The sequence below is a fragment of the Camelina sativa genome, chromosome 18 (genome assembly GCF_000633955.1).
Source record: "Camelina sativa cultivar DH55 chromosome 18, Cs, whole genome shotgun sequence".
NCBI classification, from domain to species: domain Eukaryota; kingdom Viridiplantae; phylum Streptophyta; class Magnoliopsida; order Brassicales; family Brassicaceae; genus Camelina; species Camelina sativa.
The window spans coordinates 14676865-14692268 of NC_025702.1; the positions used below are offsets into that span (position 1 = coordinate 14676865).

Genomic DNA, 15404 nt, shown 5'->3' on the forward strand with positions numbered 1-15404 from the left:
TTTTTTTTTGGAGATATATTTGGTTTGAAGGTTTAAAGGCTTCATGTGGGATTATGAGTAGAAGACTTGGAGGAAAGATTTGGTTTACTGTGGCTGATTGAGGATGGGAATTGAAGGCTTGACTTCGTGGGGTTGTGAAGATCAAGTGGAGACACTCAAATTATGGATACATGCCAAAAGGGTGCAACGGTGGGCATAAAAGTTTCAGAAGATGGAGAAGAAAGATGAAATTGTGTTGAACTTGTCAGGAGTTTATAGAGTCATCGTCGGACCGAAAATAGGAGGATCGTGTTATATTATCGACTTAGGTTTGGTCAGAAAAATATTTTATTGAGCCAATGTTTGATTTAATTAGCCCACGATCGAAAACTCTATTGTGAGAAGGTGATTGAAAAGTGTATTGCAGCTTCTAAGAGACATAGAGGGTTTCAAAGTTTTTTTTTGGAGATGATGGATACGTGTGAATACGTTGTGGATTTGCTTGAGAACATAGAGAGTCTTCTTCTCTTCGTTTAGTCAACCGATAAAGGCAATTTTAAATCCTGGATTTCTTAAACTTGTCAGGATTTAGAGTTCATGATTGGCTCGACGAAAGGTCTTGTGGCGACGTGAGAAAACATCGGTAGTTTAAAGGGTTGAAAGGTAAGGATATAGTTGTCTTTGGCTAAGAAAAGAGGAATTAAGGTTTATAATAAGATTGGCACAAGTTCATGAAACCATTAGAGAGAGACGAAGAGTAAGATATTGCTAGCAAAATATCTCTCTGGAATTGTTAATTAAATTTGAAATCAGGAAAGAAGCTTTGTTCTGGAATTCGACTAAATTTTTTATGGAGTGAAACGAGGTGACCGGAGATTTGCGGTAGCAGCTAAGTTGCATAACCGATAGTGTTCATTGGATCTTTAGCTGAAAATCTTACAATTGTGGTTGAGAAGGTTTGGGAGTAAGATATTCAGTAGTAAGGATGAAAGGCATCAGAGAGTTCAAAGAAGAAGATGAAGTGGATGGTTCAACGGTGTCGAAAGATTCACTGGACAATGCAGTGGTGTCAATCGAAATCGCATCGCAAAGAAGTGTTTTTGTGAATTGGTGGTTGACCAGTTTTGTGAATTGGTGGTTGATCAGTTTTTGTGAATTCTAAAAGAAGAAGCCGGTCAATGTGTTACAAGCTTGTGTGGTGTATGATTTGGAGGTTTAGAGGTTTCGTATGTGACTTTTGGGATTGTTGTTGATTGTTCGTTTCCTCAGGTGAAGTCAGCTGACGTATTGTTTGATTTGTTATATGTGTGTCGTGGCTCGGATGTTTGCCTTATTGAGACACACAATCAATAAGAGGGAGAAGTGAATTACCTATGTGTGGACTGTGGAGAGCATAGAATCTCCATGAAGAACAATCGAGATGGTGAGGGTTTGACTAACCGGAAGAAATGGACGTGAAGCATCAGCTCTATTGAAGAGGGAAACAAGAGTTATTCCACTCTAAACACCTGCAGAAGAAGAAAGAAGGAAATAAAAAAATTCATGAAGAATGAGAGCAAGAGGGAGATCTGAGACAGAGAGAGAGAGTGACAAAGCAAACTGAAAGCTTGTGAAGATTGAAGCAATGAGAGAGCAAGGGAACTCACCAATGAGTTCTGCCAATGACGTGAAAGAGATTCACGAACCGATCGAGAAGAAGTAGCGTGTGCGTGGGATCAAATTTCCTAGTTTGGCCTTTGGGAATTCAGCTAATGAATCAAGAGGAAGTGTTGGAATTTGATTCATTGCTTAATCCTACAAAAGAGAAACAAAAAGAAGAGTGAATAGCTGCAAGAAGAAGAAGAGGAATCGTAAGAATGATGAAAGGAAGAAGTTTCCGGGATTCAAGAACAGTTTTCTTTTTAGGGTCCGTACTTTCTTCTTCGATTACTATTGATACAGACCTCTGATTGAAGCTTCGAAAGGTGTTCTGAAAACTTGAGAGCGAGATATTTCCAATGATATAAAGCTTGTCATCTGATTCCTTGTGGTTTATTGGGAAGTTGCTTTCAAAGTTGGACTGCTTGCAGGTTGCATCATTCTGGATCTGTTCTGGGAAAATAGCCGTAACTTTCAAACCGTAGATGGAAATCGTGATCTGTTTTTTCCTGTGTTTTCATATGACTGTTATTGATATTCCCACAAAATTTCATAATTTTCTGGGTTTGTTTGCTACTCTATTGTGCTCTGCATCAGAACTGATGAAAAATGCAGAATTTTAGTTATCTTAAAACAAGAAGTTGTGAAGAAATATATTGAAGGTTAGATTGGAGAGCATAATTTCAGAAGAGACGAACATCTTGTCAGCTTGTAAAAAGGTATGTGTGATTAACAAAGTTCATAAAGAAGATCGTGTGGTTGAAGAGATTAAAAGAGATCACAAAGGAAAAGTTGAGTTGTTTGTGGAAAAAAGGAAGAGACAAGGAGATATGATCTTCATCATCAAGGTTGAAGTATTTGAAGATTTCTTTTGATGAAAAAGGAGAAGAGGTTCTACTCATTGATTATCATAAGTTCAGTCATAAGTTTTCAAAGGAAATTTGCAAGGAGATATAGAGCTATGGGAAGCTGATAGGGATCAATCTAAGATGTGTCCGCTGCAGTCACAAAGACTAGAAAGACTAAGTTGAAGTCTTTATCGATTAAGTCTCCGTGGAGATTGTGGGTATTAAAGATTTTTCATAAGTTGAATCTTGTTTAAGATAAGCATCAAAGAATGGAGGCGATGAAGATAGTGTTCGACGACATCAAAAGGGGATCAATCGTGAAATAAAATAAGATATAAGAGAATATGTGGAGAATGGGCAAGTGGAAGTCGAGCATGCTCCTAGGAGTGAGCAAAATGTGGATATTTTGACTAAAGCAAGAAACAAGTTTAAAGAAATGAGGGATTTCATTGGCAGGAGAGTTTTTGAAAAAAAAGAGTTCAAGCGTAAGAGGGAGAATGTTGACATAAGCTTGAAGATAGCTTGAGGTGCAAGCTATACTTAACCTACCGAGTTATGAAATTAGGATTAGTTCTATTTAGGAGTTATCTAAATATGTTAGTTTACCGGTTTAGAATATGAAAGTTGTTAATTCTAGGGTTGAACAATTTTTATAAATCTCAAGAGAGTGTTTCATAAAGAGGTGCGCGTCTTAAGGTTCACACATGGTGTGTGGCATTACCCCATCATATACAATTGTATGATGCAACTTTTTCTACTTAATGAATTCTGGACTTGGTCCCGGAGATGTAGGTTATCCAAACTCCGTTAACAAAGTTTGTATATTTTCATACTTTAACATATACATCTAGCCACATATAAGTCTTATAGATTGTTGCATTGGTACAACATTGGTACAATTAGTTTTTGTTTTAAAATTATTTTATATACTTATATATATATAATATCTATTTCAGAAACGTTAATTAGATGTCAAAAGAAAAATCTGAAATATTATTCTTTATCAAAAATAATGGAAAACTTTTTCTATTGTCAAAATTTTTGGTTTCTTTCTATATCTATTCTGAGAGGCCATACTATATATAAGTATTAATTTAATGTTTTTGAGGTTTATTTTGTGACAAAAAAGGTCCATCAAAAATCTTGCATATTATGGATTTGTGTTGTATATACTATTGTGGTTTGGTATCACTAATGAATGTTTTCTACTATATGTAGTTAAACTCCTACATTATTACGAATATGATGATATTGTAAAATCAATCCATACAAACAAAAATTGGTTTTAAATTTCAAACTAAGTCTTTTTGGGTGAACCTAATGATATATAATTATATATACTAATAGATCAGGTATTATCAGAGTCGGCCCTTAGACACAGTTGGATGAGGTAGGTACTTGTTGGTTCTTCTAAACTATTGTTAAAAGACCATATCCTCGGAATTTCTTGTTACTGCATATCGTTTAAATTAATGTTTATTTTTTCATACTAATTAAATTTATTGCTTATATATGTCGACTAAAAATTTCTCTCCATGGAAGTTAGCTAGCTGCCAACCTGAATCTTCATTATTATTTTGTCGGCGCCTAATTTAGTTATTATACATACAAAGTCTGATATAATTTTGTTACAAGACTAAAAGAGAACTTTCAAGTTTAGATGTGCTGTTATGTAATGTTGTTGTTATATGACTTTTATAATGTCGTAATTAAGTATTACAAAACCTTAAATTTAGGAACAAAGTTGGCCATCAAACTAAATATAATTATATAAAATGCTTTTTTCGTCAATATGAATACTTTTTATATGTTGACCAAAGAAAAAAAAACTTTTAAGTATTCAATAGTGTGTGTCAACTTTCAACTAATCGTTTTATCTTCTATATATAATAAATCTTTCATGATAATAACTTTTTCCAAACGGTCAAATGTTGCCACAAGTTTTAATTATATAAGAGTTAGTGGGAATTTCAAAAACAACATAGTTGAATTTTAGGACCAATGTTTCCTTTGAGTATAGTGGACATATATATACCTCTTCTAATTTGATGCAAGAGTATCTCTCTCAAAAACTAATATAAACTGAAATTTTCAGTTTGTTTTGTTTCAAACCTTGCAATCATACAATAATAAGTTACGAATTAAGCTATATGTATTATACATAGAGATTTTTAATTAATAACCTCTTTATAAACAGCAGCATATGAATTTGGATCTAACATATTCGAGTAATTGAATTATCGATGCATGCATGGATCATTTAATAGTATAGTTGACAAATTAGTTGCTTAAAATTCCATTTTATGTACCGGAGAAAAATAACTTGAAAGGTCGACCACTATTATACCAATATATGTATATATGTGCATTCACTATACATTCATGATGTAAAACAAAAGAAGACAATATACACATGGATGATGGAGTGAGAAACATATGATAATACGCAAATAATTTTGAAAATGCGCATGCAATATAGCCGTTGTGGTTGTACTCATCTCTACGCAAATATATATTCATATTTTTCACTACAAATATTTCCCAATTTTATTAAAATTCTCTTGTAACAAAAAAACAGCTCATCTACGCCAAAATGCAACTATTTTCGTTTGTTGTTTTATATATAAAAAAACTTGTCCATCTAAATATATATGTTTTGTAATAAAGTTTATATGTTTGCAGTCTAAAACAAGGAATGAGTTAGGAAAAAAGAAAAAGAATTGCGTTATTGCGTATACATAATGTATGACGGTGACTATGATCTTGACTACCTCATATGATTTCAACCATATAAATTATATATCTATATAAAGAGAAGCACCAATGATGTTAACTCATATCAAAATTATTTAAAATTCGTTTTCATAACATTATAATAACTTTCATATTTTTAAATCTTTAAACCCCTTTGAAACCATTACAAAAGCAGGGTCCATTACCTTGGTGGAGTTCTCATATCCTAATGAGAATGAGAATCTATATCTCACCATTTCTTCTAAAGCAGCCTCTTTGAGATTCTCAACCTCTTTATATAACAGAGAGATACATGAGATCTTGAAGTTGAATGATGAGGAGGAGACTAGCTTCTCTATATCTCAAGCTTTAAGGAAATTGCCTGGACTTTGATCTGAAATGCCGTGGAATAATGGTATCTTGGAGAAAAGTAGAGTTCTTGATCAGAGATTTTTTCATGGAATGTTGTAGAAGCTTGTGCTGGGGTCGAAATATAATCCGTTTCCACCATAAGAACGATGAAGGACAGAAGGAGACACTTGTTGTGTCTTAGAGAGATCTAGAAACTGAGAGGTTGGTTTTGGACTTGATTCTTTGTGTGACGGCTCTTCTTCTCTTTGGTTCATAACCATCAAATCCTTTCCCATTAGCCGCAACACCGGATTGGGATTTGGAGGAATCACCGGCACAGGCTTACTCAGGAGATCCAAATCTTGTTGGATCATGTGTGGTGGTGGTGGTGGTTGGCCATATAGTGTCTCTTCAAAAGCTTTCTCCTTTCTTTGGCAACAACATGATTTATCATCGTCTCTGAATCTGGAAGGTCTCTTGTCAATGGTAACGATGTTATGAAGAATCTGTGTTTCAGGAGCTGCAAAGTTTGAAATTGCTGAAACAGGTGATTCTGATGAGTTTCTGTCAGTGAGATCAAGCTGATCTTGTGAAGATTGGACTTGGCTTGTGATAACTGAAGAGTTTCCATGATGTTCAACTGCATCAGTTGCCATATCCCAAGGACTTGGTAAAAATGAGCCTGGAGGTCCTGGAATAGGAATGGGATCAACCTCCATAAACGAGCTTTCTTGTTCCGCAGTTTCACAACCCGGTTTCTCATAAATCATGCTTTCAAACTCAACATCTGCATCATTAGAATTGTGCAACATATCATCATCTTCTTCTTTGTTATCACCACTATCTTCATAGCTTTCATGATCATTTTTTTCCCCACTAAATGAAGGATTTGAGCTTAGTACAAACTTATCAGCTTCTCCTTCATCATCATCCCAATCATCATAATCTGTCAGATCACATTCTTGAGTCATTTCAGACTCCCATTTCCCTGCATCTTCTTCATCTTCATTCTCTGAGAAACCCAATCGAGCTTTCTTGAACTTCATGATACCTTTTGCCTTGGATGAAAACTCCTTATCCACAGGTATTGAACATCTCAAGGGATTTGCTACAAATGAATCGCTTTCAATGCTTTTGTTCCTAGACAAAGCCAAACTCTTTCCAGAGACTTGTCTCTCCCCACAAATTCTCCATGAGCCTTGACTGTTTGAAGGGGAAGAAGCTGTCTCGGACAAATCAGTATTCACATTACTTGGACCTCTCAGCACAAGATGATCTTCTGACAATGAATGCTCATTCTCATATGGCTGATCACAAGTTTTTGTCCCATTCTTATTACCATGTCTTGAAAGACGACGTTTTGGTATCATCCTTCTACGGTGACCAAGACCTGAAGTTTCTGACCTCTCAAAGTCTTTACCTTCTTCAAAATATCCTCTTTGATAATCCGGTATCTGTTACACAAGTGATTTTGTTAAACAAACATTAAGAGTATAGCAACAAATCAAGAACGGATCCTACAAATGCATAGACTACCGGAAAAAACTATGAGAGGTCAAATGAGAGCATACCTCTAAAGCATTGCCTTTGCCTTTTCTGCTTTGACGAACTAGTTTAGGATACTTGTGATATTTCTTTCCCGGGAGTTTTTTCCTTAAGCTTTTGCTCCCTTTACTGTCGCTACAAGATTTCTTATCACTACCATCTTCATGCTTACTTGATGGATCAGAAGTTTTCTCTCTAAACTCAGATAAAATCCGTAGTTTTTGGCCTTTAGCATCAATGTAAACAGGTCCAATGCCAGCAGCTTCTTCGTCAATGCGAACACGCACCACACTACGCTTCTTTCCTTTGCTGAACACGTCAGGCTTATTATCAGAGACAACCCGGTTGGAGCAGCTCGAAATCATAACCCAGTTTGTTCCATTCCTTTTATCAAGATCTTCTAATGTGCCAGCTTTGGCAGAAGCATAGATATCAACCATCGATTTAACTTTCAACCGTGGCTTAGTCTTAGGCCTGTTTGGCTTACTAATTGGCTGCTGCTGTTCCGAGTCAACTGACAGACACTGATCGATGTGCGCATTTAAAGTGGTGTTAGAAGCAGACGAGAAGGTTTTGCAGATGGGACAAGTTCTCAAAGCCATAGATTCAGAAGGTGAAAAGAGGCAACTATGATCTTCTTTTGATCCACTATCCACACATGCTCCAGGTTTCACTACCAACCCACACTTTTTTCTAGGATTCTTGTTAGCCATAGCTACTTGTATTTTGGATTTCGAACCACTAGCCAACAAACCATTCTCAAAGCCTTGTTTAGTCTCCACTAATGTCTGACTAGAGCAAAGATTCTCCAACTTTCTCTTGCTACTTACCGTTTCGACATGAGTTATCTTCACTTGAAGAGGATGGCCAAGAGGCTGAATCGGTGGCAACGGATCACTTAAGCCATGTTTCAAACAAAGTTGCAAACTTGTTGAGGAGAAAGGCCAATTTTTCTTGATGTTCTTGGTTCGGTTACTAAATGCATAATCTCTGTAAAAACATCACAAAAACCAAATTATAAACCATTAGTACAACAAACAACCAGACAAAACAAGGGTACAGGCTTTTTAAAAAAAAAAAACTTCTGAGAGACATGACATAACAAAGAAAAGTTTGTTCCTTTGATGATATAATACTGAGCCTCGTTCAGATCAACGCACACGGTATGGACCAACGGATCAAAGAAAAGATATATGAAGAATAGTCAAACAAAACTTAATACCAGTCACATAATCACAGAAGGTGAAAGAGAAAAATAAAAATACATAAAAAAAAAAGCTTATTGCTTTGAATCTGACCCATTAAGCAAAATTGAATGGATGAGAAGAAAAGATATGTATTATCAAAAGATCAGACCTAACAAGAAAGCTAAAGACTTTAGCCTAAAACAATGGTGAAAGAAGAAACTGTTGACTTCTTCTTCCACAAAACCCCAACAAAATCGGAGAAAAAAAAAAGAAACTTTACCTGATGCAGAAACTTGAAAGATGTGATTGACCTAACTCATCACTAGAGTTGGTCAGATGTAAGAAATCAGAAGAAGAAGATGGATTGTTTGAAGGGTTTTGTTGATCAGTGGATGATAAGAACATTTGTTTCTTCCACTGTTACTACTATTCACTTCACTTTTAACCTTGTCCCTGCTCTTCTGCATAACACCAGATCTTCTTATAATACCAAAATTTTTGTGAGCCTATGATACCTGAAATAGAGTTACAACAACAACAACAACAACAACTGTTGATTTTTTAAGTACTCTTTGGTCTGAAGACACATGATTATAAAGATCTTGCTTGAAAAAGAAAAATATTATTTCATGTGAATGGAGAGAAAACAGAGAATAAAATTAGGATTAGTAGGTGAAATTTTCAAGTATCTGGGTCGGATTGGTGAAGGAGATCACTAACAAAGAACAATCAAAAGATTGGATTTTTAATTTCTGTTAAAAAAAATTCCCCTTCTAAGAAGCCATCAGTTTCCAATCTGATTGGAGTGTTATTTTATGCACATAAAACTCAAAAAGACATCACACACAATAAGAGACCAATATAGATCTCAAGAGTGTAGGAAACTGACAGTACTAACTAAAACAAACCATCTGGTGGATTATAAAAACCAAAGATCCTTGAGATTGTTCCCCCCAGAAACTATTTGAGATTAATGAAAAAAAAAAAATTCATAACACAAACCCCTTACAAGCTATGTGTGTACAATAATGAAAGAAGAAAAATTAATTGAAACATGAGATTATAACAACAAATCTGGAGAGAAAAAATTAAGAATCCAAGAAATATAACAAAACCAAACCCTTTTTTTAATAATGCTATGAACAGAAGAAGAAAGAAAAATGGATCATAAAATACTAAAAACTTTCAGAGGAGTAAAGATAATATGCATAGCAATATTTTGAAGGATACAAAGTTTGGATCTTTGGAATTTAACAAACTAGAAACTGTAAGTCGCTGATACAATACAAGAAAAAAACTAGAACTAGAAGAAGAAGTAGAGAGTTTGTTCAATTAACTTTTCAGAGACAGAAAAATAAAAATAAACACAGAAATTGAATCACTATAAATATTACACACAAACCTTTTAGAGAGGATTTGATTATTTCAAAAATGGTAATTTTTTTTTCTTGGCAGAAGAAAGATTTTCTTGGAGAGAGAGAGAAAGAGAGAGATGAACAAGAACCACGCACTAACACATCAAAGTGGTATCAGGTTCCCTAAGTATATTTAATAAACCATACTGTTTAAATGTTTATTAAAAATAGACTAAAGTTTTAAAAGAGAAAAAATGTTTAAATGATTTTATTATTTTCATTTTTCCTCGTCGCTGTTCCTTTCGTCTGTCTGTAAGTGAGCTGTGTGAATTCCTAAATAGCTTTTTTCTTCTTTTTTATTCAGAGTTTTGAAAACTTTTTTTTTTTAATGCATTTGTTCGTCATAACTATTATTTTATTTTCCACTTCTAGGCCTGAACTGAACGAGACAGTAGAGTGCTTATTTACTATTTTTTGTGTGTTTAGGAAATGGTTTCTATCATATGTTTCTTTTATACAAAAATGCAATACTTTTCCAAAATTTTAATGCGTAATAAATTAAGAAACTTTATCTATATATATATATTACAAGTAATGAAGAAATATTTTTGGTTTGGGTATAAATTTTCCCCTTTGCGTAGATGTTATACATTTCTATATGCTCTAAACTTCTAAACATATGAGTCGTAGAGGGATATATAGGAATGAAAATTTGAGACCATCAAATAGCAATTTACATACATGTTTAAGTTGACTAACTTTAGTTTCGGGACAAAGTCTTTCGAACGAGACGGAGGGGTTGTAAACAATAACTATCTGTTTTGGTAACAAGCATTAAGATGGTTTCTTATGTGATATCGCTATCTAGGAATATATGAATCTAGAATCATAGGTAATAGAAGATCTTTGAAAGATATTTAAAGTGGAGCATATAAAATAAACGAATGGCTATGATGATATCTTGGGATGATATGGGGGTATATCGTTCAAAAGATTCTCCAACGTTTTAAGTTATAAAGACTGTGTAAGTGATCGAAGAATTTGGAATCGTAGAAAAGACATACAAATGAAGAAAGACTTTTAATTTTTAGACTCAATATGTTATTCAAATGCATGCTTACGAAAACATGATGTCCAAGAGTGTAAGAAAAAGGGATCCAAGTGTTTGAAAAGCTGGCTGGCCATATGTTTGTGCATTCCTAAAATTTACAAGCTATTCTTAGTTTGAAAGCAAATAGAAGTTCTTACATATATGATCCATATAGAGTATGTAAACTTATGAGATAGTATCTTATATATTGATATTTTTAGTATAAACAGCCAGAATTATCGCAAATCATCAACATTATTAGAGAAATTAAGAAGAAGAAAAAAAAATCATATAATAATCTAAACAAAGAAGAAGAGAGTGCCATTTTGTGGAAACGTAAGGGCTAAACAAATGATGATTTTTTAGTCAAACATCATTTTCCTCGTTAAGTCATATTCCATGCCCTATGGGACTTATTGGAGGTCCCATAATTCATTCCTTCGCTACACGACATTTTATATTTTGTGTAGTAATAATGAATGAAAATTTTTGAAACGTAATGGATTGAAGCAAGACACCAAAAAAAGAAGTAAAAAAGCTTCTTAATCGCAATGATAAATCACAAGAAACATCCGTTTATAGCTTTTGATTAATAAGTTTTATCACAATTAGCACTTCCAAAATTCTTCAAAGATAGACACGAGTGCGAAACGACAAGTGGTCGTAGTATAGATATGTTTTCAGTGTTATATTAAACAGAAAACATATCTCAACATTATTTTCACTTTTGATTTAGAAGATTCGATAGATACAAAAGTATGCTAGAAAATGTTATATTATTTTAATTTGAGGGTAGACTATTATCCTAGATACCATGTAAATGAAAAGTGAAAACAAACAAACTGTAGTGTTAAGAATTTTTTTTTATGAAATGTCCACATACGTCAAATTATCAAATGGCATAGACATATGATGATGGTGTGGTCTGTCTAACTTTTTATGATGCTTTTATTTATTGTGACGGAACATAAATTCATAATTTATTTCTTATCCTTGAAATATACTTTATTTATTACTATTCTTCTTTTTTTTTTTTGATATTTACGATTCTTTATAATATCATTTTTCTATTATTAACGGGGAGCACCGATTGTTCCGTACGTCTTCGATGTGTGTTGGTCGAAAAAAAATGAGTGAACGGAAATTAACGTGACAAATAAAATCTGATCTTATTTTGGGTCGGTACGAATGTGATTATAGAATTTTTATTCAATTGTTTCAATTCCATAAAAAGTAGCTGGTCCAACACGATATGTATGTATTCTTCATTCTAACATCATATTTGAAGAATGTTATATTCACATTCAAGTAATTGGAATTTTTTATACTTGACAATCTATATTTACAATGATTTAATTTCAGTATAAATCATAATCGATGATCGAATATTTAACATCCTCTTTCTTGTATGAAAATAAATCTATCTTGTGTATGTATACAACACATGTATTGACTTATTTGATCTCTTTCATTCAATGAAGACGAAAAAAAAGTGCAATAATTTAAACCAACTTTTTCATTACCATATGGATATGGTCCATTCCATATCTATTTTATCACATGATTCACGTCTTTTCAAAGTTCACTAAAAAAATAGAGTAAGGTTTTAACCGTTGCACTCTCTTACTTTTTTTATTTTATTTTGTATGATATAATAATATGTAACAAAATATAAGTAATATTGCAAGAAGTAAATTATTCGGAACATTAAGCAAGATGATTAAGAATTCGAATAAACCAGCTTGCTCCAAGAGAAGCTGCAGTATCTTAGCAATATCGTGGATCGAAACAGTCTAACTCAAACGGAGAGTTCGGTCTTGGAGATCAAGACACCATCACTATCAGCATAAAGCCACTCTCCACCTCTAATCAAAGTTCCTCCAATATGAACCGGCACATTCTTCTCACCATGACCTTTCTTAGTAGACTTTAATGGGTTAGATCCCAAGGCCCTAACCCCAACATCGCAATCATTGATCTCATCCACATCTCTAACGCATCCATTCACTACAATTCCCGCCCACCCGTTGTTCTGAGCTAACTGTCCGAGGTTTCCTCCAACAAGCGCACATCTCATGCTTCCACCACCGTCTATAACTAAGACTCCGCCTTCTCCTTTTGTTTCTAGTTGGTTTCTGACGAGAACATTGTCTTCAAAGACCTTGAGAGTCACGATTGGTCCTGAGAAGCATCTTCTTTGGCCATACATCTTGAAGATTGGGTGGAGAGCGCGTAGGTCTCCGTTTGATATTAGTTCTGCGTTGCTGTCACACGCTTCCGCAGTTGCAAATGCAGCCATGGGAGAATGTGTTTTGTGTGTTCTGCATTTGGAGTCACTAGACAAATTAGAGCAGGGAACTGAGAGAAAATGATGAAAATAGCAAAACAAACTAAACCTAGACGAGAGTTCTCATTCTCATTAGGAAGTTCTCCATCAACATGAGCAATTCAGGTGATTCAAGATGCCAAAAAGGTATCATTTTTGTTACTGACTCTAAACAAATGCACTTGAAAGCTGATGGCAAGATTTAACCAAGAAATACACCAAAACTCAGAATATAAAGTTCAAGAAAAGTGTATAATGAGCCAAAACATTCTAAGACAAAACGAGAATTAGGCAAGCATATGATTTATCAATAAAAACATGCGCAACTCTTTGCATAAGACCCGTGTTGTTAAAGCCAGACTTGGAAGAGGCCGAGATTTGGATCAAACACTCAGGCTCAAGAAAGCAGAGCCATTCAAATTATAAACAACTTGTGGAATGTAATGCCCTAAAATTTTTTTAACAGTTGACTGAAATGATGACTGTTTGCTTGACTCTTAAGTCTGATATTAAGTAAGAAGAACACAAGCTTTGATCTACGAGGGTTAAGCCAGATGCTATAAACAACCTTTAAATTACTTCTTTCCCTGACTTGATGCTAAAGGTATGTATATATGTACACACATACATACCTTTTACTTAACCAAGAAAACAATGAAACATCCAAAATCAAACCCATTTGTCTACTAATAAAACAAAGCTACATGAACTTAATAGTACTGAATTGTTTCTATTTTTGTCCAAAGCACAACAATTCCAAGTATAACTTATACGGTAACCAAATTTCACTAAACAAACAACAAAACCCAAAGGAGGAGAACCTTCTAATTTAGACTAACCTTTAAAAGCAAACTCAAATTTTACTTAAAACCTAGAAAAGAAAAAAACAGAACTGTTTTTAATACAGTAATTTGTAAGAAAATAACCGTTTCTAAGAAGCAAAACACCAACTAAACCATCTCAATTCTCAAACATCGATATCAACAGAATTGGTATGGATTTCAACAAAATCAAATCTTTTTCATAAGAGGAAGCAGAAGGTTTACCAAAGGAGAGGGAGAAAGAAGATTAGAGATCCAAAGCTTTCGGCTTTTTGCAAATTCTCAACGACGATATGTACAGTACATGTATGTATATACAATCGACCCAAGTGAACGGGTGAGGTCAGCTTCTTCTTCGTGTCAGCCTATCCATTTACTGGGAAAACAATTCTCATAGAAGCTTGTGCCATTAGAACCACTTGGTTCTCTTCTATCGTTAAACCCGTCGGTGCGGGTTTTTTCAATCCGACCCGCTTTTTTCGGATCCAGTCATTGACTTTTTTTTTTTTCTTTTTTCTTTTTGCGACTAATTTGGTTCGCTCATCGGATAGTCAAAACAAGTCCGCTGGGTCAATCAATATTCCAAATATTTTTCATTCTATTAAGCTATAACGGGCCTAACGGGCCTTGTGATGTAGAATTTAAACCTAAGTTTACATAGTGGAGAGGAGTTAGAGTGGTGGTAAGTGATAACTGTGTTCAATCTTGGTTTGCGTTTGGGTTCGGTTCGATTTTTCGGTTTCTTAGAATTTCCGGTTTATGAATAATAGTACGAATATTCAAAAAATTATATTAGCCCTTATTTGTAGATAGATTCTAAATAGTATTTGCATTTTGTTTTCTAAAAACCCCCATTTTTCCTCCTAAAAAAAAATCAGATTAAATAGATTCTTTACAAATTTTAAAACTAAAATAAAGTTTTCTCATTACAACTCTTAACATAAACTAGAATCCACATACTGTAAGTTGATGTTTTAAAGGACAACAAACTCATACATCTTTCTTTTTCTATCATTTAATTTACAAATGATGATTTGGTACGATTTCTACTTTAGTTCGGATTCAAATTTGGATTTTAGTCAATATATTATGAATTTAGGAAAATAATTAGGTTGTAGTTCAGTTTTGGAGATCATACAATGTTTCGGATATAATCCATTTAAATCATATTAAGAGGTACAATGTTTTAAATACTGTAACAAGAATAATCCATTTAAATCATACTATTAAGGTATATAGTTTTGTTTCTGAATTGAATATCTCAAAATCGGTTTGGTTTGCCGCACCTGTTTGAGTTTGAACACCTAAACAAAACTGACAAGACATCAGAGCCGTCGATCCACTGTCCTTTCAAAGTTCGTTTTGCGGGTCCCACATTGTCAAAATATACAAAAATATCTTACAGAAGAAAAAGAGAAAAAAAAATAGAGGGAAAGAGGTACACCACGCCACAACCGTGCTTTGTCTGTCACATGAGTGGGTGTTTTTTCGTAAGGAGGTCACAGCTCCGTAACGAGATAATTTGCGGCTC

At 34.0% G+C, this 15404-nt stretch overlaps 2 protein-coding genes across 3 annotated transcripts; both read right to left on the reverse strand.

The window, feature by feature from the left end:
* Nucleotides 5290–9804, reverse strand: LOC104761682. Of its 2 annotated transcripts, none has more exons than XM_010484795.2 (4): nucleotides 9684–9804; nucleotides 8562–8796; nucleotides 7121–8084; nucleotides 5290–7003 (listed from the first exon to the last, which is right to left on the reverse strand). In XM_010484795.2, exons 2-4 carry the CDS (start codon nucleotides 8684–8686, stop codon nucleotides 5654–5656), a joined length of 2439 nt encoding a protein of 812 aa, XP_010483097.1. In that variant the 5' UTR covers nucleotides 8687–8796; nucleotides 9684–9804; the 3' UTR covers nucleotides 5290–5653. The 2 variants fall into 2 exon arrangements, with proteins under 2 accessions (XP_010483097.1, XP_010483098.1); XM_010484796.2 differs by having other exon boundaries at nucleotides 8562–8831.
* On the reverse strand, nucleotides 12313–14295 carry LOC104761683 (putative 4-hydroxy-4-methyl-2-oxoglutarate aldolase 3). Its single transcript, XM_010484797.1, has 2 exons — nucleotides 14099–14295; nucleotides 12313–13047 (listed from the first exon to the last, which is right to left on the reverse strand). Exon 2 carries the CDS (start codon nucleotides 13023–13025, stop codon nucleotides 12525–12527), a length of 501 nt encoding a protein of 166 aa, XP_010483099.1. The 5' UTR covers nucleotides 13026–13047; nucleotides 14099–14295; the 3' UTR covers nucleotides 12313–12524.